Below are 25587 nucleotides of genomic sequence, written 5' to 3'. Positions count from 1 at the left end.
GTGGAGGGGAGGGAGCGCAGGGGGAGGCTTGGAGCCCCAGGGGTGGGAGGGTTGGCAGCTCCACAGAGTCTCTTGGGCATCCTGATCCCCCTGGGGAGCTCTGGGGCTGGCCGGGCACTCTGCATAGGGTTGTCGTTCAGTCTCCCAAATGCCGGGCAATTCTGTGCCACCTCTCATTCTCAATGTCCCCTGTGGGTATCATTTGTGGGGGAAGTTCTCAGTCCAGAGCACCCGCTGTGGTGCTTAGTCTGAGATTGCTTCAGTGGTGGTGGGGGGGGCGTTCCTGATAGTCAGCTCCCTCACCTCTACGGGGGATGGCTCAGGGTTGGGGGCTAGCATCTTTACAGTGTTGATGGCTGCCTGGGCTAGGAACCTGGGTCCTCATGCAGAAATGAGGTTTCAGAGAAGTACTAGGATAACCTTCATTAAGGCTCCTCCCACCTGACACACACACCTCTTGCCTTTGAAATCATTTTATAAAGAATGGCACAGGTTGGGGTTTATGTTTACACTCCCCTGAGAGGAGAAAAAAAGAAAAAAAACCAAACCTCCTGACCACCTGCTGTTTCCCTCCAAGGAGGGCACACAGCTATTTATAAAACCAAGAGAAGTTCTTGGGCAAGATCACGGTCTTCTCCACCTTGCTGGACCCAGCGGTATCCACGTAGAGAGTGCTGGAATTGCATCTGCCTCCTTTTTCATAATAAGAGCAGGGCTGCAGGATGGGGACCAGACAACTAGTACTCCAAGGGTCTGTCCTTGGCCCTGTGACTGATCGGCGTCCAGCCTTTTAGGATTTCTTGCAACCAAAGACAGCTGGGGCTGGCAGAGAGTTTGGGCTACCCCTGGCCTAAGACTGGTGAAGTTGAGCACCAGGTGAAATGTTTTGGGATTCCTCAGGATTGGGACTCTTCCCTGAGACTGCTAAGTTCCTCTGAGCTGTGACCTCAAGGAAGACAGAGATTGTGTCAGATTAAATGTGTCTATAGAGCCGTATGACTGCAGGTTGAGTGTGTGAGTATGTTTCACCTGTCTGTAGATGTGTGTCTCTGACAGGTTTGGGTAACTCCTAAAGTCTATTTTTAAAGTGCACATAAGAAGTCTGAGTTCTAACTGTCTGTGATGTTCTTGGTCTTCATCATACCCTATCCCTATATGCAAATCCCATAAAATTATCATCCCCAGCCCCTCCCTTACTCCCATCCCATCCTTACCCTTCACATATCCAGTTTTTTGTGTGTGTGTGTTTTTTTTTTTTTTTAAGACCCCAGAGTGCCTAACCATTTCCTTGCTGAGCTGGGAGGGAGGGTGATGGCAGAACACCTAGTGATGCAGATTCATGTTATATACAGGTCCTTCTGGGCTCCGGCCGCCAGTCTCCAAGCTTGTTGCACCACCCCAGCCAAAGCCCCCAGGGAAATGCAATGAGGTATTTCAAAGTCCTATTCTTAGCTTCTGAGTCCAGAGGTGAGTTCCATTCATCCAGGGTGTCCTGGAACCCCCTATTGTCCTGAAGATACCTAAGTCCTCCAAGAGGTCCTTGTATCCCACCCCAGGCCTCCCAGAAGCTAGGGGTGACAGGGCATGGGAAAGGAGTCTGGACAAAGCTGAAGCTGGGGATGGAGCCCCTCCATCCTGACCCTCTGGTTCTTGGCCTGCTGCCAGGCAGGCCGGTGGGCTGAAACCCAGTCTCAGCGTTTGTTCACCCATCCCCCCAAACAGACAGAGACCACCCTCCAGGGGCCACAGGAAAGGAAAAGGCCAAGGGAAAGGTGAGCCAGCAGGCTCTAGGAAAGGGAACGGAGTCCCTCCTCCAGGTCACTTGGACAGTCCCTCGGGTGACTCGATTTCAGTGCTGAAGAGTTCCTTGTAGAGTGGAGGGAAAGCAGCTTGGACCACGATAGGGTGGAGATGCTGGAAGGTTTGCAGCTTTTCCACATGCTGGCTACACAGGCTCCGCAGCTTCCCCTTGGGTGGCAGCTGGAGGTGGGTTCATGGGGAAGGAGGGTGAGTACTGCAGCTCTGTCTCCAGGTCAGAGAAGTCCTCCCATCCTTCCTGGGCTGGGATAACTCTCTCTACTCTCTCCCTGCACACTCAGCACTTGTGGGTCAGCCAGATCCCATTGGTAGGGGTAGGTCTGTATTCAAGGAACTGGAGGCACGTGAGAACTACAGTGGGATAGGAACATGTTTTCTGGCTGAACCCCCAAATGGTGTTCCTGATACTCCTTAAATAAGCCCTGTTCAGGGCTCTCTAACTCACTCTCTTATGCTTTTTTAAAAAGTCTTTTTGCCGTGCCATGTGGCATGTGGGATCTTAATTCCCTGACCAGGGATTGAACCCATGCCCTCTGCACTGGAAGCATGAAGTCTTAATCGCTGGACCACCAGGGAAGTCCCCATGCTTTTATAATAGTGAACGTCTGTGACTCTCTGGTACATACTGTTAGGTGCCTGTTTGCCTTTGTTGATGCTGTTCCCCTTACCTGGAATGCCTTTTCGATTCTTCTGTGCTTGGCTAATTCTTACCTTTGGTGTTACCTCCTCTAGGGCTATTTCCCTGGATTAAAGGTCCCATTCTTTGGGCTTCCCTCTGTGTAGCACTTAAATCCCATTTTAGGAAAATGATCCAGTTTGTCTATCTCTTCAGCCTAGATTTAAACTCCTTGAGTCTCTCTCCCTCCCTCTCCTCCCCCACTCACTCTGTATCCTCTGTACCTATCGTACTGCTTGCGCACGGCAAATGCTCAATAACTGTTTCTTTGGACTAAGCAATTTCCAAACAGATATCCAACACTGAAAATAGTAAGCCAACATTGCCGGCCCTCAGCCAGTGGAGGGGAATGAAAAAGGCCCAGAGATCCATGAGGAGACAGAGGCAGAGAGACCTCACTGGAGAAAGACTGAGAAAACCATTTATCTTCTGCAGTTTCCTGTATCACCAAGTGAGGCTTAAAAACACCTCTCACCAGCCACCATCCCTTTCTCCCCAGGTTAATTATCTAGGAAAGGGACAGTCAGGGAAGAGCAGGCAGCAAGGGGTCCCTTGATACCTCTTGAATTCATCCTCTCTTCGTTCCTCCTGCTTTATCTTGCACAGCTTCACTCATTCATTCTTTCACTCATTCTCATTATATGTGTTGAGAACCTTTTGGCTAGGCATTGTGATGGGCTGTGGTGGTGCATCAGTGAATAAAATAAAATCTCTACCTTTATTAAATGTGTATTCTAGTGAGGGAGCCAGAAAATAAATATTAGAAAACTTCTTTAAAAAAACAATAAAGCGGACTGATGGGTAGAAAGCGTTTTGGATGGGGTGGCCTGGGAAAACTCCTCCAGAGTAAAGGGGTGGAGCAGGTTGTTTGGAAAACTAGGGGAAGAAGCATCCAGGCACCTGGAACAGCAGGTGTAAAAGCCCTGAGAAGCAACTCGATGTGTTCAAGGAATAGCAAGGAGGCCAGTGCTGCTGGAATGGGTGACTGAGAGGGCAGTGGAAGGGGAGGAGGTGAGCAAAGAAGTCGGGGGTCATGTCACGAGGCCAGGTGGCCACGGCACAGACTCTGGATTTGATTCTCAGCATGATGGCAGCTATAGGAGCACTGAGGAGTGCCGTGTGGCTGCAGTAGGACGGACATGGTGGAGCAGGGGTCCAGTCGGAGGCCTCTCTAATGGTCCAAGTGAGCACCGACAGGAGGAGGGTGACGGTGGGGAGGTGATGCATGCCGAAGGTGGATTCCACCAGATTTGCTTTCCAGCTGCTCTCCCAGGTTCTCCTCCTCCTGAACTATCCTACCAGACTTGAGGTTTATGTAGGGCAGAGACTGTCATTTAAGTCATCTCTGTATTCTCAGCACCCAGCACAGTGCCTGGCACTCAGCAAGGGCCCATTGCTTGAACCATTCCATAAATGGTCCCCTTACATTGGTTCCAAATTGAATTGCCTAAAAAATAGCTCTGATGATATCATTCCTCTAGCCTTTGGTGCTCTCCATTGCCTGGAAATAAAGTCTTAATTCTTTAATATGGCATTGAAAGTCCTCTCTGATTTGCTCCCTGACCTAATTTTTAAGCTTGTCTTCAGCAACTTTCTTGCCCCCATCAATCTATCCCAGCTTCTGATCTTACACGTAGTCAAAATGTTCCATGAACTCTTCTCCATATACACATCATTTTGCCTCCTTATTTTTGCTCTCATATTGTTCCCTAAGCCTAGAATGCCTACCCCACCCCTCAATGCCTGTTAAAATAAATATTTCATGGCCTAGTTTAAATGCCCCCTTCACTAGGAAGCATTTATGATCCTCTCCTTTTGCCCCCAAGTTATTTTTAATCCCTATTCCACGCTGTCACATTTCCCCAATATTTCTTATTGTAGTAATATATCAGGGGCATAGAGATGTGGTAGAAAGAGCCCTGGGACTTGCATTTATCACTCACGATTGTGTAAACTTGAACAAGTCATTTAGGTTTCCTTATCACTACAGGGAGATTTTAACATCTCTCTTACTGACTGAGTTGTCACAAAGATGAGTATATCAGGGAAAGCATGTTGTTAATCACGTTATTATTTTATCCCATATTACATCCTATTCTGCGTTAGAGTCATTGGTATACAAATCTCTTCTTCACAGCAGGTTAAAAACTCTTGGTGGGGGTAAGGACAGCATCTCTGTATCTTTCCACTCACAGTACAAGCAGGTGCTGGTAAGCGGTGGCTCTATTAAACTGAATTGTTCCCTGGAGGTCCCTCCCAATTTCAGGCTCCCTAACTTTTCATCTGTACCCACACAGAAGTGACTGCTCAGTCCCCGTGTCCTGTGCTGTTGCAAGCTCTCTCATACAGTTTAGCTCTCGGGCACTTCCTCCTCTGGACCCTCAGACCCTGGTCCTCGCAAACCCTGAGGTCACAGATCTGGCGCTGGGCCTGACCTCCTCTGTCCCAGGGACTGCTCCTACCTTTGCCAGGATGCCTTGGCGATGAGTCTTGCAGAGATGATGATGAAAGGCCAGCTCCAGATTGCACTGCAGCTGTTCTACTTTCCTTTTCTCTTGGAGCCCTGGCCGGTCTGAAGGAGGGGATGGGGCCACAGCAAAAACAAGAAAGAACATGGACGTTAACTTCCCCCAAAGGGTGTGTCATTCTGGGCATCTGTGCTGAACAGAGATCTTCTTAGCTGAGTGAGAGACAGTGTAGGGGGTGTAGGTGTGTGTTGTTTTGGAGTTGGTAAGATGTGGGGCCTTGAGTAGCTCTCTATAAGGAAAACTGGGGAGAGATGAAAGAGATGAGACATTCTGATCTCCCAGTTCCAGGCTGCCTTCTCCCTGGTACCTGATATTTCACATAGCTAATTCAGTGCTCTCCATTAAAACTCTGCTATGGGGAAGAAAAGATCTCCCCTTCACCCTGACGTGGCAAGGATGGCCCCAGAGAGGAGATGGGCCTTGTGTAGCCAGCCACCTAGGTCAGCACTGGGGCTTCTGCAGCAGTCTGTGGCTAACTTCGAGACAAACCACCTTTTGTCCTGACTCCATAAAATAACCAGAAGTCATCTTTTCAGTCTTTATTTCCAGTTCAAGGGGCATGTTTCTGTCTCTACTCATTGGCAGAGCCAGTGGACTGATAATGTGGTCTACAAACTCAGGTTAGTAGCACAACCCACTTCCCCAGGTTCTCGGAATCCTTAGCATTCAGCTGGCTCACCCAGCCCACTCCATTCTGTGGAGTGGACATCCAGAGTCCTGCCCTGATGGCAGGTAGCCTTTTGTTTTTATTTTTGGCTCTGTCCTAGGACTTGTGGGATCTTAGTTTGCGCACCAGTGGCTGAACCCGCACCCTCAGCAGTGAAAGCGTGGAGTCCTAACCACTGGGCCGCCAGGGAATTCCCGATGGCGTGTTGTCTTAAAATGAGTTCACACACAGCAGCGGTTCTCAAGCGTGCTGGCACATTACAATACCCTACGAGAGGCTGTGAAACATTCTGGTGTTCCGGCTGCACCTGAGATCCATGACGTCAGAGTCACAGCACTCATTTTTTTAAAGCTCCGCAGGTGATTCCAGTGTGGGGCCACAATGGAATCCCTGGCAGGGACTCACATGCAGCCTAATTGCTCTCAGGGAAGCGGCTCACTTCCTCTCTTCCTCATGTCTCCCCACTTCTCCAGCCCCACCTGCGCTTCTCTCTTCCCTCTCTCAGGCTCCTCTGGATCTTTATTTTGACTGATCTGATTTTACAGCAACATTGGGTGGGCTTATTCTGCTCTCTAAAGCGCCTTCCCAGATTTAACCACAGCGAAGGTCCACACCCTTCAGTATCCGTCAGGCCCCCACCGCCCGCCTGTGGGTTGCTATTTCCTCCTCCAGGGGATCTTGCCAACCCAGGGATGGAAACCCACATGTCTTGTGTCTCCTGCACTGGCGGGCGGGTTCTTTTCCACTAGCGCCACCTGCGAAGGCTGTTTGCGCACAGCACACAAGGTCCAGACTCTTCAGTACCTTTCATGCCCCCACCGCCTGACTGTCCTTTGCCCAAGCCCAGTGACACTCACTGGCATTGATGAGGACGAGGGCTGTGTAGAGGGCGATCTCGTCCTCTGAAAAGCGCAAGGCACTCAGGGAGCGGGCGAAGTCAAAGATGGAGCTGATGAGTTCACTGCAGCCTGGGAGGGTGGAAACGAAACAGTGAGCAAGGTGGGTGAGGCCACGGTGCCCGAGGACACCCGCCCCCTTGGTGTCTGGAGCAGAGCGGGCAATCTGTCCTGAAGAGAGGGCGCCCTGGGTCTGGAAGCCTCGGATGGGGTTGGCATCGGACTCCTCTCGCTCATTTCCCCCTGCCCCTCACCCAAGGCTCGGAACAGCTCCACGCCACCGTATTTGCCTTCAAAAAAGACTGTGTCGTTGTCAGCGTTGTAGGCCCGGCACATCCTGACCAGCACCACTTCCATGGCTCCTGGGGAGTGGGGAGACATGCAGGCACATCGTCAGGCAGAGCCAGGAATCTGCCCCTGTCCCCCTTCAGTGTATTGGTTCCCTGAAGGCACCTCCCTCCACGCAGCCCCGCCCATTCCACACTGGTCCCCACTACCCCGAGGCCCGCCCGCTCTCCCTGGGCACCTGCTTTGAGTAGCACAATCTGGTCGTTCTGGCAGAGCTCCATAAAGCCTGGGAGCCTCTTAGCGAACTCCACCACATACTGAATGGCCTCGGTGAGTCGGTGGGCACAGCGTCCCCACATCTCCCACATCGACTGCAGAGGAGGAGGAAGGTCCCACTGGAACTTTTAGGGCTCCCGGGACCCCACTGAGGCCCTGGGAACCCAGACAAAACTGCAAGTACCCCCCACATTTTCAGCACCTGTGTTTTTAGCCTAGTCTTAGCACAGTGCACTTTGGGGCCCAGTGGATCTAAATTTGCCTTTGGCTCCACCATCTTGTGACGTGGAGTATGTCTATGAACTCCTCTGTGCGCAGTTTCTCAGTCCATTAAAAACAGGAATGGCAACCTCATAGGGTGGTTGTTGTAAGGGTCAAGGATAGTTTATGCAAAGTACTCAGCACAGTGCCTGGCAGAGAAAGAGTGTTGAAACAGATGCTAATGAGGAGTCTGACTATTGTTGATAGAAGAGGAGGAAGGAGAGTATGCTAAGGCCTGTGCTTCTAGGTCTGGGTGGTGAAGGACATAGGGGTGTGTGTGTGTGTGTGTGTGTGTGAGTCACTCAGTGGTGTTTCGACTCTTTGCAACCCCATGGACTACAGCACTCTAGGCTCTTCTGTCCATGGGATCAAAAATACTGGAGTAGGTTGCCATTGCCTTCTCCAGGGGATCTTTCTGACCCAGGGATCCAACCCAGGTCTCCCACATTGCAGGCAAATTCTTTACGGGTGAAGACCAGGTAAAACAACTACAGGCAGGAGCTAAGGAGACACTCCCACCTATTGCTAGGGTGCATACTTAAAAGCAGGTACACACGGTGTCTCCCTGCCTTGCCCCAGCCCACTCATGTGTGCAGGTTGCCATCCCTGGACTCCCTGGGTAGTGGCGGGGCTTCTTCCTCCCCGGCGCGGTGTCCTGGCCTCACCTTCCTCTGGTAGCCAGCCACCTCCTCTCGCGAGAAGATGTTGGAGCGCTGACGGAGCAGGTCCTCCACACGCAGCTGACACGTCTCCCGGTAGGACTTGCAAACATTCTGCACCAGGTGCTCTGGGGCCAGGGGAGGAAGGCAGAGGTTCCATCTCAGCCAGCTCCTACCTTTCTCATACCAAGGGCGCTCCTCTGCCTGGCCTAGCCCTGCTCTGCCTCCCCCCAGACCCTTGTGTATGCTTGGTTTACATGGGATGCTGACTAGGGGCCCCCCACCCCATTTTTTTGCCGCATTGCACAGTATGTGGGATCTTAGTTCCCTGACCAGGGATAGAACCCATGTCCCTGCAGTGGAAACGTGGACTCTTAACCACTGGACCACCAAGGAAGTCCCAGAGGGCCCCTTTCTTGGAAGCTCCTCCCTCATCTTTCTATGCTCTCCGCCTCCCCAGCTGCTTACCAATCTCCGTCAGGGAAGCATAAGGCACCTCTGGGGTGCTGCGGAAACTGGGGGTGAAGTAGCTGTCCAGGCCCCGTCCTGGCTCCCCAAGCCCAGGACGCCTGGGGTCCTCAAAGTGAAGTCCACACCTGTCTGGGGCCAGTTGGCTGCCTGTGCCATAGAAGTTCTCTCTGCCCTCAGCCTTGCCCCGCTCAGGGCTGTATTCCAGGTGGTACGAGGCCCCATTGAGCCCGGCCTTGGCCAGGCTGTTGGAGTAGGAGGGCCCGCAGCCTGGAGCTCTCAGGAGACTGGGGGGACAGGCTGACGCCTCTGGTAGGTCAGGCGAGGAGCCCAGGGGTAGCTGCCCATCCGGGAGCCCCAAGGTGCAGGCGAGGGGGTCTGCTCCTTGGGCTCCCCTGGGAGGGGTCTTGGCCGCTTGTTCCCGTTGCTGCTGTTGCCGCTGCTGCAGCTGTTTCTGCACCTCTGCATGCAGGCTGTCCCTTTGCTTCTTGGACATGCGGCCAAACTTGACAGCTGAAAGAGGTCGGGGGATCAGGAGTTTTGGAGGCGGGAGGACGTGGTACAGGGCAGAGTCAATAGGCATTGTGATCATTACAGGATTAACTTGCTGCTCCTTGAAGAGCTCACTCCGAGCAGAGCTTCTCCAGTCTGGCCCGAGATCCTGCCTTCTAGGCATTTCTGTTCAAGACCCACTGCCCCCCACTCCTGTCTGCTTTTGGGCTCTGTCCAGCCCAGGTGTATCAGCAGACGTATCAGTCTTCTGAGCAAACTCTCCCTGTTTGAAACCAGCTTTGACTAAGTGGCAGAACTTGAGCAACGAGTCTGGGCTGAGGAGCCCGGCCTCCCGCTTCGGGGCTGGGGATGGCTGAGGAGGGAGCCTCAAGCTGTATCGGGGTCACCTCGCCCATCTAGGAGGGTCGGAGGAAGAGGAGAGCCGAGAACACAGGTTTCCCTGTGGTCAGGCCTGCAGGCTCCCTTGTGACCTAGATACTCACCACAGCCCAACCCAGGCTCCGCGGCTTGCTTCTGAACATCCTCTTCTGCCCTCTTTCCTGCCTTTTCACTCACCCCGCCACCCCTCCCAGGTGTGGGGGCACAGCCCCTCACCCCGCCTGCCCCTTTGCAACCCTGCGTGTTTCCTTTCACTTTGTTATTTTGGGCGCTGAAAAGTGCTGACAGGCTCCTTCTGACTCCCCATCACCTCATGCCTCCCCCAGCCCCACCCTGGGCTCCCTCTGTGGTGTTGGAGGGGGGAGCTGTTTGGGGGCTGCAGGGGGGCCGTGGCTGAGAAAGATGGAAAAAGGCACCAGGAACAGCCGCCCTCGCCAACGTCAGCCTTCCGGGCTGTTCTCAGGGTGACTCTGGCCCCATTCATAGTCACAGCCCTTTGTCCCAAGCTGGGGATGGGGGTTTGGGGAGCCAGGTGGAGTTGGAGCAGTGGGGCAGCTGGGGAAAGATGTGGACTGTGGATGGGGATGGGATCTGGGCTGGAGGGGAGTCGGGTGAGGGGAGCCCCCCCCCCTCCCCGGAGGAAGGGGAGAAGGGCTAGGAGTTTGAGAAAACAAGGGTTGTTGTTGCAGAGCCTGAAGCTGGGGACTGTGAAGACCTTTGATGAGGGCAGCCTGCCCACCCCCACGTTGGACAGTGGAAGAGACCAGGGCCTGCCAGTGGGAAGGATGGATGGCGGAGACCCGGAAGGCTGTTTAACCCCTGTGTGGTGCAGTAGGTCAGGCCGCCACTCTGGCGACTGAAGCCCTGGGGGGCTGCCCACTTGGCCTCACCGTCTCGGGACATGCCCAGGGCCAGGCATTTCTGCAGGCGGCAGTGCTGGCATCGGTTGCGGCTCGTGCGGTCAATGGGGCAGTTCTGCTGGCGCGTGCAGGAGTAGGCCACGCTGCACTGCTGGCTCCGGCGGAAGAAGCCCTGGGGGGCAGGGGAAGCCGTGCTGCCGATCCTGGCCAGGCCCCGGCCAGTCTGAGGGCCTCCAGATCGGAGGGCCCCTCAGTTTTCTCCCTCCATTACAGTCTGTCCTGCAGTCACTTCCCTAGTTGAAGACAAGGCCCTCCAGTGCACAGGGCTCTCCAAGCAGGGAGCCGCCGGGCACCTCCCTAGCTGTCTCAGGAGACCAGCCCTGCAGGCAGTATGAAGGCCGCCGAGCCCCCTCTCCTGTCCTCTGAAGACTGTGTATGAGCGAGCACTCACCTTGCACCCCTCACAGGTGATAACCCCGTAGTGGATCCCAGATGACTTATCCCCACAGATTTTGCAAGGAATCACTTCAATTTGTGCTGGAAGAAAGAAAGAGCAGACGTCAGCCCGGGAACCTTCAGTGCATCCTACCCCAGCACCTGGGAGGTAGATACAGGGACGTGGTGTGTCCTCTGCTGCCCTATCCCAGTCCATCTTGCTTTCTCTCTCTCGTAAGATGGAAGACCGGGCTTCCCTGGTGGCTCAGTGGTAAAGAACCCACCTTCCAGGCAGGAGACGTGGGTTCAATCCCTGGGTCAGGAAGATCCCCTGGCGATGAAAATGGCAACCCACTCTGGTATTCTTACCTGGAGAATCCCATGGACAGAGGAGCCTGGCGGGCTACATACAGTCCATGGGGTCGCAGAGTGGGACAGGACTTAGCGACTGAACAACAACAGTAAGATGGAAGGAGGAGTGAATGCCGAATGCCACTCAGCAAAGGATCTGTGGGGGCTGTTTTAGTTTTGCGGAGCGGCTGGGGTTGTATCAGTTCTATGGGGGCAGAGAGAGCAGCTGCAGAGAGGCCACCTGCTCAGCCCTTCAAGATGAAAAGCTCTAGTTGACTCCCTCCCGCCTGGGGACCGAGGAGTCCTCACTACTTCACAACACCTGCTTCCCGCCCAGGGGGCTTCCTCTAAGCTGCCCTCCCCCCACTGGGGCTTGGCCCCCAAGGCAGAGTGTGGGGCTTGGCGGGAAGATGTGGTGCACCAGGCGGGAGGCACCTGGGGGCCAGGTAGAGCTGCCTGCCATCCTCAGCCGGGCTGTGCAGAGACTGGGGGGCCGGGAGGACAGGGTCACAGGGTGGGGCCCAGAGAGGGTAGAGAGAAGCCAGATGGAGCCCAGGAAAGTGGGGTCAGCAAGCCAGCTCTTCTGGATGTCTGAGAGCCAGGGGGCAGATCAAACAGAGTTCCCAGGTTCCTGGCCCAGAGCAGAGGGTGGCTCTGTGTGTGGATGCTTACGTGTGTGTACGTGGGCCTCTGCCTCCACTTGTGTGAGCCCAAATCATGAATGTTAACGCTGGCTGGGACTAGAGACCATCAGATCATTCAGACCTCTTTTATTTCTCCCTTTACAGAGGAAGGAATAGGCCAGATGAGATCAGATGGTTGGCCCAGGTTCACACAGCTAGCTTACTCAGGACCTGGGTCTACATCCCAGTTCCCCATAGCTTTCCATTCTGCTGATCCATGTCTGTGATGTCAGGGGCACACACATCAGTGGGCACGTTGCCTGTGTGAAGGGGTGCTCGTGTGTGCCTGTGTACATGAAAGGTATTTGTGATTCATGAGCCAACAGGCATAGCTGCTTGGGCCAGTGTGTGCATGTGCACATTTGTGTGTTAGTGTTTGTTCACTGGCTGCCAGGACCCTCCCCCTCTCCCACTAAGCTCATTGTAACCTACCTCCCTGGTGCCATGGCTGTGATTGTTACTGGCCCCAGGTTCATTTCTACTTTGCCCCGTCCTTGTCAATGCCCACAGCTCCCTGCTAAGTTTCAGGGAGCCGCCGGCCTCCCCACCAGCCAATCTTTGGAGGGACTGGGCAGGGATGGGTCCCCTTTCAGGTGTTTTCATCACTCCTTAAGGGCATGTGCGTCTCTCCTCTGCCCTTGCTGACCTGCTGCCTCCCCTCTGAGGGAGAATGCCTGGGATGGAGCAGGACGTAAAAGTGGTCTAGGACCACAGCCCCTCCTCATCTCTGATTCCAAGGGTCAGAGAAAGCAGCAGCCCGCCTACAGGCCAAATCCACAGTCCTGTGAACTCTCTTCTGGCCTAGGCCTGGATTCTGGTTGTGGTGTAGGGCCTGCTGATGTGAGGTGGGGAGGGTGACCATGGCTTGCCCACCATTCCCTCAAATATTGTTTTTGTCACCCTTAAACCATCATCCCCTCAGGCTAGCCTAGACCTGAGTCAGAGTACAGCTGCCTCTCATGGGGGACAGGGTGTCTGAAATCCTTCCATTAGAACGTGAGTCTCTCCTAACTTGAGTTCTCAGGCAGGTCCCCTAGCCTGCCCAGCACCCACCCAATAGGCTGTCCTGATCATCTAGGACAGATGGCAAGAGAGCTTTCAGATTCTTTCCAGTAAATTAAGAGCAGATGGGAATGAATGGAGGGAAGAGAGAACAAGGGAGGACTGGATACCTAGAAAAGGGGCAGAGAATGCAGGGACGCCTACCCGTCTTAGCCACTGGATTCTCTAGGTCTCAGGGCCCTTGTCAGTGAAATCAGGGTAAGCACAGCCTTCATTGCCGGTGCAGGGGGTGACGGGCGTTAGCATAGAGGGGGGGTACATGGAATCACCCGAGGTAAGTGCCTTGCGGCTGTAAACACTGTGTGCTGTGCCGTTGAGCACAGCGGTGGGAACAGAACCCCGAAGGCATTTGAGGCCCAAGAGAAGTATTTGTCTCCTGCGGAGTCAGCTCTTGCCTCTCCCCCACACAGTTCCCCTCCAGCAATTGTGGGATCTCACTCCCCAGTGGCTGTCAGCCCGGAGAGGGCAGAAACCATCGTGGGTCACCCAAAAAGTAAGCGGGAGGGAGACTAGGCCAAGCCACAGCGGGAACTTGGGCTCCAGCCCAGCGCTCAACCACAGGCCTCCCTGCCTCTTCCCTTCTCCAAGGGCCACATCCGTGTGCGTGTATGCGCTGACCACACAGCTGACCCAGACACGTCTCTCGGCCCCACTGCCTGACCCACTGCTGGTCCCAGCCCCAGAAACCTCACAACAGTGTCACCGGGACCTTGCCCTTTTCATAGGACGATGTGGCCAGCCACAGACCACCTTCACAAATACCCGTGTTTGGGGGAGACCAGCGTTTGGACCCCAGCCACCAGGCCAGCCAAACATAGTCCCACACTCCCCAGCCACAGTCCAAGACAGAGGTACAGAGTGAGACAGGCACACAGGGTCAGGGGTTTGGGGCTAGACCCTCCAGCCTCTCAGCTAGAGAGACCAAGAGGTTCGGGACCGGGAGACGACAGAGACAGACGCAGAGATGGAGAGAGAGCCCGGAAACACAGAAGAAACCCACACTCGTGTCCTGGCCCCATGCCCAAGCCCTGGCCCTGTCAGCGCCGTCAGACCCTCTTATCCTACTCCTCCCTCCTGGCCCTGCCACCTGTACCCCAGCCATGCCATCCACCCAAAACCTCAAAGAGAAAGTACCGGTACACACGAGTGTGACTTGTGGAGGAGGGGCGGGGAGAGGACGGGAAGGGGACTGGCAGAGGTGGCGGTCGGGTGAGCTGGAGCTGAAAAACACCTTGAATACCTCACCTTTGCAACCTCCCCCCATGACCCTGTCCCTGAAGCAGCAGCTGGTGGGAACCCAGATTGGGGAGGGGAGCTGAGTAATCACAGGATTACTCAAGCTGTTTCCCAGGAGCCTGGCCTGCCAGGAACTTACCATCTCAGGGCCTGACAGTGCCAGGAACTAGAACTAAGCAGAGGTCAGGAGCCTCGAGGTCAACCCCTGCAGCATGGCTCCCGCAGCAGCCCTCTATGTCCAACCTCGCCTGCTGCTTCAGGAAGATCCGTGTAGCTCACTGTGGTTCTCTCCCAGGGCCCATCAAAGGAGACCCTTCAATTCCAAGGAGGGAGACGACGTGCCCACGTACACACGATACCTCCTGAAACCACCTAGTGACTGCATGACCCTAGACCTCTGAGTCGCCAACAAGGTCCCCTAGGGAGCTAGTCAAGATGCAGGTCCCTACTCAGGAAGTCGGAGGGCCCCAGGTTCTGCATTTGAACAAGCTTTTGGTTGGTGCCCAAGCTTGCTGGTCCTCACCCTACATTTCAGAGTAGTAAGAATGTAGTCCCTCTTCCTGCTTCTGCCTCTTCCTGGGGCATAAGGGTGGGGCTGGTGGTCTCCTCCCCAGCTCATTCTTTTATCTGCCAACCGGTGTGACTTCTAAAACTTCATTCCAATAAGGTGCTAGGAAAAGAAAATGAATCTCTTGCGGACTGCTTTGGGGACTGAAGGACCCCCAGGGAGCCTCCTCTGAGCACGTCCTATGCGGGGAAATGTGGTAGAGACCAAATAGGCTGGCCCCTCCCTCCAGCCTCCTCTGATCTCACCCTTCTCGCAGCTGCAAGATTCATTGATAGCACTCTTTGAATGCATCCCGAGCTTGGCCCCGTGCCACCTTAGAAAGCCAGCCCTGGGCCCTGTCCAGGTGCCCTCTGCCACAGAGAGGAAGTGGTAGGAGCAAAGGAGGGGCTGCAACCCATGGGGATCTTTCCCCTCAAACCCCAGAACCACCCCAGCTCTGGCAGAGAAAGATGCAGGCAGAGGCACCCTGAGGTCCTCATCTTCCCCTGGTGCTCTATCCACCCAAGGCCAGGCTTTTCCTCTCTCCTCTTTCTCTTTTTCTCCGGAGGACATTGATGAAGGATGATGATGACAGGTGGCATCTTCCCAGGTGGCAGAGTGGTCAAGAGTCCACCTGCCAATGCAGGAGACACGGGAGACATGGGCTTGACCTCTGGGTCAGAAAGATCCCCTGGAGAAGGAAATGGCAACCTACTCCAGTATTTTTGATCCCATGGACAGAAAAGCCTGGAGGCTACCCACCCCAGTATTCTTGCCTGGGAAATTCCACGGACAGTAGAGCCTGGCAGGCAACAGTTGATGGGGTCGCAAAGAGTCAGACATGACTGAGCAGCTGAGCACACACAAGGATGATAGACATAAGCATTGGCGGAATTCTTACTCTGTGCCAGGCTGTACGTACACTTTTCGTTCAATGACCACAACAGTCCCATGAAGTAGGTACTCTTTGTATCGTCCCCATTTTAAGAATGAGAAAACTGAGTCCGGGGAGAGTAAGTGGCTTGACTAAGTTTGCACAAGCTTGCTGGTCCTCACCAGAAGTGGGAGATCTGGTATGTAAGCCTAGGTCTCCGTAACCTGAGAGGCAGTGCCCCCAACATCCTTTCACTCTAGAAGGATGAGACACCCAAATGCACTAGGCAGATTGTGGGTAGGGGCATGTTTACCGGCTGCAGTGGAAGTGTGAAGTGAGGGGGGTGGGCTAGGACCAGAATTCAGGGAGGACACCTATGGAACTAAAGCTGGGCCTCATGTCTAGTCTAAAGATCCAGAGAGTCATTATTCCCTCTGTCCCATACCTTATCCTGTGGTGTTAGCCCCCTCCTGCCTTTAACCATGGTTCGCCCACCCCAGTCGAGCTCCTGACTTAGGACTCTTCGCAGGACCACAGCTCCTCTGGCGTGTGGTCTGGCTTTCAGGTCAGGCATGCTGGCAGGCCTCTTTGCAGAAACCAGTGAGTGACTGAGTGAGAAAGAGGACTGTAACTCTTTTCTTAGCTCAGGGGCCCTCACCCCACAGCTCCAACTCAGTCCCTCTCCCCACAGAGACCACACCTCCGGCCAGGGGATCCCTGTGTACCCCAGCCGGTCACCAGCCTCCCTCCTTTCTCAGCTCTCAGTTCCCGCAGCTTCTGCAAAGCTGGAAACCACGGAGGTGGGCTCCCGCCGCAAAGAGCAGGAGGGGGAGGGCAGGGTGGGGGTCAGAACAGAAGCCGCTGTACCTGGGGAACGCTCCTGCCTGCCCTTCGTGAAAATTTTCTGCTGATACACCCAGGTCCCAGGGCTGAGAAAGTAGCGAAGCTAAAACTCAGGTGGGCGAGGAAGAGTCTGGGGTTTTGAAAAGCTAAGAAAGACAGCCAGCCACCTGAAACCCCCTCCTGGTGCCCCCGCCACCCCCGCAGTCTGGGACAGGAGAAAGGAGGGGAAACAAAAGAATTGAGTGAAAACAACCAGGGGATGGGGGGAGGGGATGAATCACCAGGAGGAAGCAGTAAGGAGCAGGAGCCCAGACGCACCGCCAGTGACCTTCCCGAGGCTCGAGTCTCCTTTCCAGAGGGCCTCTGCGGCTGTGGGAAGGCCAGGGCACCCAGAAAAACCCAGGCTCTGGCCCCAAGCCCCTGCCCTGTTGCCTGCCATCCCTCCTCCTAGATGGATGTCTCCATCCTTTCTTAGCCTGGAGTCCCAGGGAGGGGGCAGCTGGACGAGTGGAGATGAGATCTCAGAAAGGACTAGTCATTGAAGGAGACCCCAGGGCTGCCTCTCGAGGAGAGCTCTCAGCATGGGAAAGTCCCAGTTCCCCGTCTGAATCAGGGGACAGAGGCAGGGGAGGGGGAGGGAGCCCCTGGGAGGGGCAGCCACACCAATACCCCTGTTTCCTGGTGATGGGACAGGCTGGGGTGCTCCCAACCTCTAGAGCCCTGAGCTGGAGGTGTTTGGGATTCCTGTTAGGAATGGGCAGAGAGAAAAAGCCAAAGGTACAACAGCGATTCGAGGAAGGAGGGGGCCCTTTGTGTGGCCCTGAGCTCTCTGGGTGAGGTCTGTGGCACCCTGGGACTCGGACTTCTTTCTGGGTCACAGATCCTCCTCATCATGACCAGACTTGAGAAAGATCAGGGCACAACAAAGACGAGAACGCAACCTCATAGCCCTTGCCCTCCCACCTCCCCATCCAGGCCTAATGCCAGGGCCTTATGTCCATTGGCTCCACTCCAGCCATGCCCCGGAGTGAGCTGGTGGGGCCACCCTCCCTCTGACTGGCTGGGGAGTTCTTCTGGCTAATGGATGTTCCCTCTCTACTCGGCAGCAGGTCATGATGGAGTCCCTATCATTCTTTTGAAACTTCTATAAATTCCATCCCTCCCACTTCTGCCTTCCTACACCTGATCAATACTCAGCGTCTCCCCTCTCCTGCCCACCTTCTTTTCTCTCTGTCACCCCGTGTCTTTGTGCCTTTCCATCTTCTGCACTTCAGTCCTGTCTCAGGCTACACGTTGTAATGTTTTGGCTCTCCTGGCATTTCTCCAGTTGTAGCTCTATCTAGACATCCCTCTCTCCCCATGTATTTCATAGATCTTCTCTCATTTGAGTTTGGCCTCTGCATCTCTTTATTTCTTGGTCTGGTTTCTTTCTTCTTCTTCTTCTTTTTAATTTATTTGGCTGCACTGGGTCTTAGTTGCAGCATGCAGAATCTTTTATTTTCAACATGTGGGATCTAGTTCCCCTACCAGGGATTGAACCTGGGCCCCCTGCATTGGGAGCACGGAGTCCTAGCCACTGGACCACCAGGGAAGCCCCACTGGTCTGTTTTCTGCTCCTTGTGTGTCTGGACCTTGGCCTTTGTGTGGGTCGCAGTTCCAAGCCCCCAGTGCTGTGCCCGGCCCAGAGAAGGTCAGAGGACATGGTGGTAGCTGGTACTCACGAGGGACGGTGAGGTACCCAGAGATGTCCAAGTGAGAAGGACCGGTGGCACCAATCCCGGAGGGGAGGAGACCCCTCTCCAGCCTAGCAGCTTGGTGGGGGGGGGGGGGGGTTTGTCATGGAGAGCTGCTCTGTTCAGTGTCTCCCCCGTTCAGTCCCGGGCTCTCCTGCCCTCCTGCCAGGCTGTGAAGCGCATCCGACCATTGCTTCCCAAGGCGGATTGGCTGATTTGAGACCATTTCTGGGAAGACTAACCTTTGCTAACCTTTCCTGCTAACCTTTGCTGCTACTGGGAAGAAGCTAGAAGGGAGACTGAAGTTTGGGTCTCCTCACCCCTCCTGACTGCCCCAGCTCGTACACCTGCACTGGAGTCTCCACCCCAAGTGTGGAAGTGAAGCCCCTTCCTTTCCTTGGCCACCTCTCTGTGTCCCCCGAGTTTTCCCCACTACCCTGGGGGATGTTTTACTTGGAGACCACCGCTCTCTTCTTGGTCAGAACGGGAGTTTCTCTAAAGTTAGTTTTGTTTTTAAATTCAGCTTACTTTTTTTTTTTTTTTTTAAACAAGAGACGGGGCCCAATGACTTGCCCAAGGACAAGGCTAGTCAGGGACAGAGATGGCTCAGAACCTGGTATTTAGACTCAGCCCATGGGTTTTTCCAGTAGACAATATGGACTCTTTTTTGTGGGTTGTGGGAAGACCCCCAGTTGAGGCTGGGGGTGCCTCACGCCTCAGGCCACAGGGGTCCAGGGCTTCCCTTTTCGTCCTTCACCCTGTGCTCTGGGAGGTTCTCTGGCTCTCCACATGAGGACGATTTGCCCACCCCTGCTCTGCTAGAAGGCACGGGGACCCCAGACATCTGCCCACCAGCTGTTGGCCCATGGCTTTGGGCCAGGAAGCCGGTAAAGTTGAAGGCTTTTTGCTCTCATCTCTACTGCCTGAATCCTACTCATCAAATGGGCATCTGAACCTGGGATGAGGGGTTTCTCTCATACACACACACACACACACACACACACACACACACCCTACCACCCTGGCTGGATTCCACTTGGTCCTCATGATCCTGCAGTGGGCAGGGAGTATGATGGCCCAGAGGCCTGGATGCTGGGGTTCTGACCCCCGCTGCCAGCTCTTTACCCTCGCTGACCCTCTGCTTCAGGGCACAGTGGCTCCTCCAGCCGCCTTTCTCACCCTGCCCACAGGTAGTTTGGAGGCGTGGAGGGAAACGCTGCAGTGGGTGCCGGGACAACGAGTTCAGGCTGCCTGTTAATTCCCAGCCTCCACCTACCACAGCTGTGTGATCTAGGGGCGAAGCACTGGGCCCCTCTGGGTCTCAGTCTCTTTTTGTAAAACAAGGCGCGGGGCACCTCACCTACCCTGGGAGATCCTTGCCAGAGCCCATGACAGAGGAGCTCCTCAATAGTCCTTTCACAGCGACTGCTCTACGAGAACCGCTTGAGGAACGAGACTCCACGACTACGCCACCCAACAGATCCTCGCCTTGACCAGGACACGCCTTGCCAGGGAGGAGCACTTGGCTTTTGCCCACACTGCTCCCTCCTTTTCAGAAGGCCCGGGAATGATGATGGGCCCCAGGCTTCCCCGCTCCCAGGAGGCCCATTCACTTACTTCTCATGACTGAGTCCTGGGCTTTGCCGCCTGGGCTCCCTGTCCTTCTCAGCCGGGGTGGTCCAGGGATGGGGTGCAGTTGACAGCAGGTTTGGGGGCCAGGCCCTCTCGGCAGAGCCTCAGTCCGCAGCTCTGCACCTAGCTCTCCCCCAATGCTTCTGGGCCGGGGGGTTTAAGATCTGCACCACACAGGTGGCCGAGTGACAACCCCCCCCAACTCCACCCCCCCACCTCCCCTGGGGTGCATCGGGTAGGATGACAGGCGCCCCGTGTGGCCAATCTGGGCCTGGGGCAGAGTGTGAGGGGCGGGGCAGCCAATCGCAGGGGGTGTTGGAAAATTCCAAAACCACAGGCGACAGCCACACGCGTAAAAGCTGTTTCCACCCGCCAGGGTAGTTCTGGCTGGGGAGCCGGAATGGAGCTCACACGAGCCTGGGGCCAGGTCCTTACTCCCCCTCCCCCCGAGGATCCCCGAGAGCCTGACCCTCTTTGCCAGGTGACTCCAGGGACGGGGCTATTTCTAGAGGTAAGTCACAGAATGTCTGCCTGGGGCCACCTGCGACCCTATGGACTGCCAACAGTCGTGCTCAGTGAGATGCAGTCTGGGAGGCTGCCCACCACCCACCACGCTCATGCCCTCCCTGCAGACACCGTGCGTGCCCGGGGCCAGGGCATAAGTGATTCTAGTAGCAGTAATAACCATCAGACAAATGCCACTATCTGTAGGAGGGATTAGTCGGTCAGAAATTTCCTCAGGAGCAAAACTGCTGAACTTGGAATGAAGATGGTGTTAATAATAATGTGTAACCATGTGCCAGAAATGGTTCTTAAGGCTTTATGTGGATGATCTAATCCTCACAGAAAACTTTGTGTTGTAGGTACCATTATCCCTACTTCAAAGATGAGGACAGTGAGACACAGAGAGGTTAAGTAACTTGTCTGAGGTCACACAGCTAGCAAAGTGGTGGAGTCAGGATTCAAAATCAGGGTGTTTGACCCCAGATTACACTTGAGAAATGGGAAGCTTTCTCTGGTTCAGGTCTGCTTAGGAGGGTCTCCTGCTGTGGGAGTCTCCGTAGAGTTTCTTGGTCTTGGAGTCCTTCTCGGGGTCCATCAACCTCAGAGGCCCTCTCAGCCTCAAATCTGCTCTGTGGGCACCTCAGCCTCGGGGCTCCCTCTTCAGGACCCCTTAGTAATCAGGTGCCCCTCTCAGTCTGGGAGTCCCTCTTGGCCTTCTCCCTTCCTGGGTTTGTCTTGGAGCCCCCTTTTATGACTGTCTCCACTCTAGAGCCCACTTTTCAGAGTCTCTGGGCCTGGGGGAGGCATTAATCTTTCCTGGATTCTCTGGGCCAAACCTCCTAAGAGGTCTATGATCTTGCCGGGACTCTAATGGCGCCTGGCACAGGCCTTTCCCTGCTGGCCTTCCTTGGGCATGCAGAAGCTGGCAGTGGGTTGCGGGAGGGGCTGTCAGCCCATGTTCTCCTGAGGACCCTCACGGGTGGGGGTGGGGTGGAGGTATGGTTGCACAGGGCCAGCGGGTTGGAAGGGGATGAGGGGGTGTGGTCCTGGCCGAGGTTTCTGTGGTAAGGGGTTGAGGGTAGGAATGGCGTTTAGCCTCTTCCAGTTCCAGATGCTCCGAAAGTCCCCCTTCTCCCCCCCACCCACATATGGTCCCTGGCCCCCACCTCCCCCAGCTCACCCGCGTCACTCCTTGACCCGCTTTCCTCCCAGGGCCCTGCTCAGCATTTCCGTGGGGCCCTGTGGCTAGGGGCAGGCGAGGCACTGATCAGGATTGTGCTGAGCAAAGCAACCCCTCACTCAGAAGGATGTAGCCTCTTGGTGGCCCCCCAGCCCCTATCTGACCAGCTCAGGGAGGAGGGTGATGCTTGGGCCCTCTGAGATCTCTCTGCTTGGAACAGGGAGCTCCAGGTGATGATGGCAGCAGAAAGAGCTGCAGTGAGCTCTCAGGAGGAACTGGTAGGCAGTCCAAGGGAGGGCCATTGAGAAAGGCAGGTGACCTCTCATGCCCTGGTGTGGTCCTCCTCAGTTCAAGGATTCTGAGAAGGCATCCTGGGGCTGGAAGGGCATGTTGATGGGACGTGAGCTTTGAGACCAAGGTGCAATGGGTGTATTTTCTGGGGGTGTATCCTCTTTTATGAACTAGGAGTATAGATCTGATGAGTTGAGAGTTCCCCAGAGAAGGTGTTCCTTGCTAGTATCCATTGGTGAGTCCTTCCTGAGCTCTAATCCCTTCCTCACATGTTGCAGCCTCAGCCTTTCAACGTCCCCAGGACCCAGAGTGTTTCTCTCCATGTGTTTCCTACCAAGATGAAGGCTTTCCTGTTCTCCTGCTCTGCACAGGCTGGCCCCAGGCTTGTTCATGCCTTGGGATGTGTTAACCACAGAGATGCACAGCAAACCTGACTCTGCCACCACAAAGCCTGGTGCAGGCTCCCTGAGTCCCTGAGGCCACCCTGCCTGACCTAGCGATCTCCGCCACCGCCCACACCCGCCCACCCCCAGCCCCACCCGGCATCTCCTGTGCCTCTGTCCAGCAACTCCTTCTCCTTCCTGTGGCTCCCCTTTCACTGTCCTCTTCTTACTTCTTTGCGACGTTCCCTCGCACTTTTCAGGCTTCTCCCTTATCTCCTCCCTTTGTCCCCCAGTCTTGAGGTTTCCTCACTCCTCCTCCTCATCTCCCCATCTCCCTGGCGTTTCAGCTCCACCTCCACCTCCTTTCAGGCCTGGCCACCTCCGCGCGGATGCCCCAGCTCTGTGCATGCAGGGCATGTGCCTTGCTTCTACATGAACCTCCTAGCGCCCTTGCTGAATTCTTTGCCATCTCTCCACACCCCAGCACCAGTTCCTGCCCCAATCCTCTACTCACAGGTGTGGGTCTTCTTTGCAGCCAGCAGCTCTGTAAGGAGAAGAGAGGGGGTCAGGGCCAAAAGTTGAGGACCATGGAGGATCAAGAGATCCTCCCCAATGCTCAGGCCCTCATCCCTACCCCAATCCTTCCTGGAAGAATCTGGCATCTGAGGAGAAGGTGGGACCACCTCCACTGCACTGCTCTCTTCACTCTGCCCTACAGTCATGCAAAGCCTCTTCAAATCCTGAAATGTGCCAGGCTCCTCACCACTCTGGGACTTCCCCACATTCTTCTTTCTGCCTGGAAGGCCCTTCCCTGGCCCCTCCTCAATCTAGACAACTTTTCATCCCCCAAGTTCCCAATCAGGTCTTTTCCTCAGAGAAGCCCTCCTGCCCTTGTGCTGACACACTCAGCACCAGCAGTTGATTTCCTGGCGCTCATCACATCATCTCACTGCTATAATTGTTCATGATCTAAGAAGAGGGCGCTTTCCTGCTGGACAGTAAGCCCTATGGAGGCAGGGACTGTGTCCGCCTTGTTCATATTGTTATTTTGTAGGGGCTGCCCCTTACAGATACACAGTAAATATTCTGCTGGCTGCACAAGCATGCTCAGTCCTGTTCAACTCTGCAACCCTACTACTGTAGCCTGCCAGGCTCCTCTGTCCATGGGATTTTCCTGGCAAAAATATTGGAGTGCGTTGTCATTTCTTCCTCCAGGGGAATCTTCCTGACTCAGGGATCGAAACTGCGTCTCCTGCATTGTCAGGAGAATTCTCTACCACTGAACCAAGTGGCAGAGTTAAAACTCTTGATTGCTTGTCTGTGCCCACAAGCACCTGGGAATTTCGAGGTATAGAGGTTGAGGGTAGAGTAGTGAGGATGTTAGAAGGAAGAAGAAGGGAGAGCTGCAAGCACAGACAGCCCCACCATACACACTGCCTCCTGCAGGCTCTGGCTCCACTGCCCCCCCACCCCCCCAGCCTGCAGAGGAAGGAATGCCTTGTGCTGTGTGTGGCTGGTCCAGGTGAAGAGAAGGCTGTAGGGAGCACAGGTGGGTTGATGTGTGAGGGAGGCAGGGAGGCACAGACCTCTAGAGGGGCAGCTGCTGAGGGGGAAGCCTTAGCTAGAGCCTGGTTGGAGCAGGGAAGAGCATGTCATTCATTCACATAGTTAACTTTTATTAAACACCCCAAAGGAGTCCCTGCGAAGCTTCCCTTGCCAGACCTTACTGCATTTTGTACAGCCACACAGCAGCTCCTCACAGATCACAAGGCCAGTCTCTCATTTCAGTAAAGGCTGCAGGCCTGCCTGAAGCCCCCTATATGTTCCCTGACCTCTGACCCTGCTCTCCTCTTACTTTTTCCTTCTACTTGCCCAATGGGCTTCCCTGGTGACTCAGATGGTAAAGAATCCAGGACACCTGCAATGCAAGAGACCTGGGTTGGATCCCTGGTTTGGGAAGATCCCCTGGAGGAGGGAACGGCTACCCACTTTAGTATTCTTGCCTGGAGAATCCCCATGGAAGAGGAGCTTGGCAGGCTACAGTTTATGGGGTCGCAAAGAGTCAGACACCACCGAGCGACTCAGCACAGCACTTGTCCAGTGCTCAGCATCTTTCCCTTCTGCCCACCCTCCCGGCTCACACACTGTCCCTCTGCTCAGGAGATGCCCCCTACAAGCCAGTTCCTCCACTGGACTGGGTGGCAGTGAGGCACCTGAAGGTCTGGGCTCAGCTGGGGTGGGGTAGGGTGGGGGGAGGACTGCGCAGAGAGGGAGTGGCTCTATCCGGCCCCTCCCGCCTGCCGCCAATCCTGCCTGGCCCCACCCAGCTTCCTCCCTGACGTGGCACCCTCTCTCTAGCCTCTAGCCTTGAACCTCACAGCAGGCCTGGGGTGGGGAAGCTCCCCTTGCTTGCCCGGGCAGTGGAGTTCTTCCTCCACCAGGTGGCCCCACCACTTTTTGCCTCAGGGCTCACACCTCACCTAGCACGTGGCCATGGGATCCTGCTGAGCGGTCTCTGAGTTAGACCCTCCTTGGGGCCAAGGACTGCCTGACTCTCCACACCCCTCCCCGCCCCACGCTACCCCTGGCCGAGTGTCCCACATTTTATGCAGAAATGAAACCGCATCCTCCACCCCCCACCCTGAGCCAGTGGGGAGCAAAGTGCTGGGGGTGGGCGTGGGCAGCGGACAGGGTTCTACTGCTTGCGCCCCTGGCCTTTGCCATCTTTAGAGGCAGGACGGCTTCCTCCGTCGCTGAATGAACGGAAGGTGGAGTGGTCGGCCTCTTACTGCTGCCTGGGGTCCCAGCCAGATGAGCAGTGCCCGCCCCTCCTCCCAGGGGGCGCTCTCACTTGAAACCAGACCCGGTCCACACGCGGGCCCTTCCTCCCTCCAGCTTCTCGGACTCTCTTCTCCTCTCCTCTCCTCCCCCAGCCCGCCTGTCTCTTCCTTCTTCACGTCTCGCTTCCTTTCCTTTCCATGTGCTGCCTGCTTCTCCCTCCTCTTTCTCTCCTCTGTCTGGTCCCCGGCCCTTCCTCCCATGTCTCCTTCAGTCTCTATCAAGACCTGTCCTGTCTCAGCGGCCTACCCTCCCCTGCCATCCCATCTTTCTCTCCTTCTCTCTTCTCTTGCCCCACCCCTCTCACGTCGGGACCAGCGCCTTCCCATCTCTCCTCTGCACCTCCTGGGGGCCCCTTCCACCTGCCTGTAAGGCTGCAGGGCCCCTTACCCTGCGAGGCTCGGTGGTGTCTCTGTGGGGCCCTGTCCATGGGGCAACTCCCTTGGTGCCGTCCTTGCTGCCCTGGCTGCCCAGGAGGGCAGGGAGCAGGGCCCAGGGGAGGGAAACGGGAGGAGGGAGGGAGCACCTGGCCCGAGAGCAGGCAGGGGAAAGGAGTGGCTGGCAGAGCGTCCCGGCATCAGGAGGGGACACAGGGAGAGATGGGAGGAACAGAGTCTGGGGCCTTGAGGAGAGACAGGATAGGTGATGGGAAGGGCACTGGCCTTTCTGCATCACCTACTGTGTGCTGGGAACTTTGCCAGTCACTT

At 55.4% G+C, this 25587-nt stretch overlaps 1 protein-coding gene across 6 annotated transcripts; it reads right to left on the bottom strand.

Annotated features, from left to right (window-relative positions):
- RORC (RAR related orphan receptor C) lies at nucleotides 1–25375 on the bottom strand. 6 transcript variants are annotated; one of them, XM_061120811.1, is made up of 12 exons: nucleotides 25271–25359; nucleotides 22557–22586; nucleotides 19670–19848; nucleotides 10740–10825; nucleotides 10319–10460; nucleotides 8538–9050; nucleotides 8076–8197; nucleotides 7112–7244; nucleotides 6840–6947; nucleotides 6547–6657; nucleotides 4957–5090; nucleotides 521–1980 (listed from the first exon to the last, which is right to left on the bottom strand). In XM_061120811.1, exons 3-12 carry the CDS (start codon nucleotides 19674–19676, stop codon nucleotides 1819–1821), a joined length of 1518 nt encoding a protein of 505 aa, XP_060976794.1. In that variant the 5' UTR covers nucleotides 19677–19848; nucleotides 22557–22586; nucleotides 25271–25359; the 3' UTR covers nucleotides 521–1818. The 6 variants fall into 6 exon arrangements, with proteins under 6 accessions (XP_060976788.1, XP_060976791.1, XP_060976792.1 ...); XM_061120805.1 differs by lacking the exon at nucleotides 19670–19848 and having other exon boundaries at nucleotides 1–1980; nucleotides 25247–25371; XM_061120808.1 differs by lacking the exon at nucleotides 19670–19848 and having other exon boundaries at nucleotides 1–1980; nucleotides 6876–6947; nucleotides 25247–25371.
- Nucleotides 25376–25587: the final 212 nt, after the last annotated feature.

Source organism: Dama dama, chromosome 20 (assembly GCF_033118175.1).
Source record: "Dama dama isolate Ldn47 chromosome 20, ASM3311817v1, whole genome shotgun sequence".
NCBI classification, from domain to species: Eukaryota; Metazoa; Chordata; class Mammalia; order Artiodactyla; family Cervidae; genus Dama; species Dama dama.
This window is presented reverse-complemented; position numbering and strand designations above follow the sequence as displayed.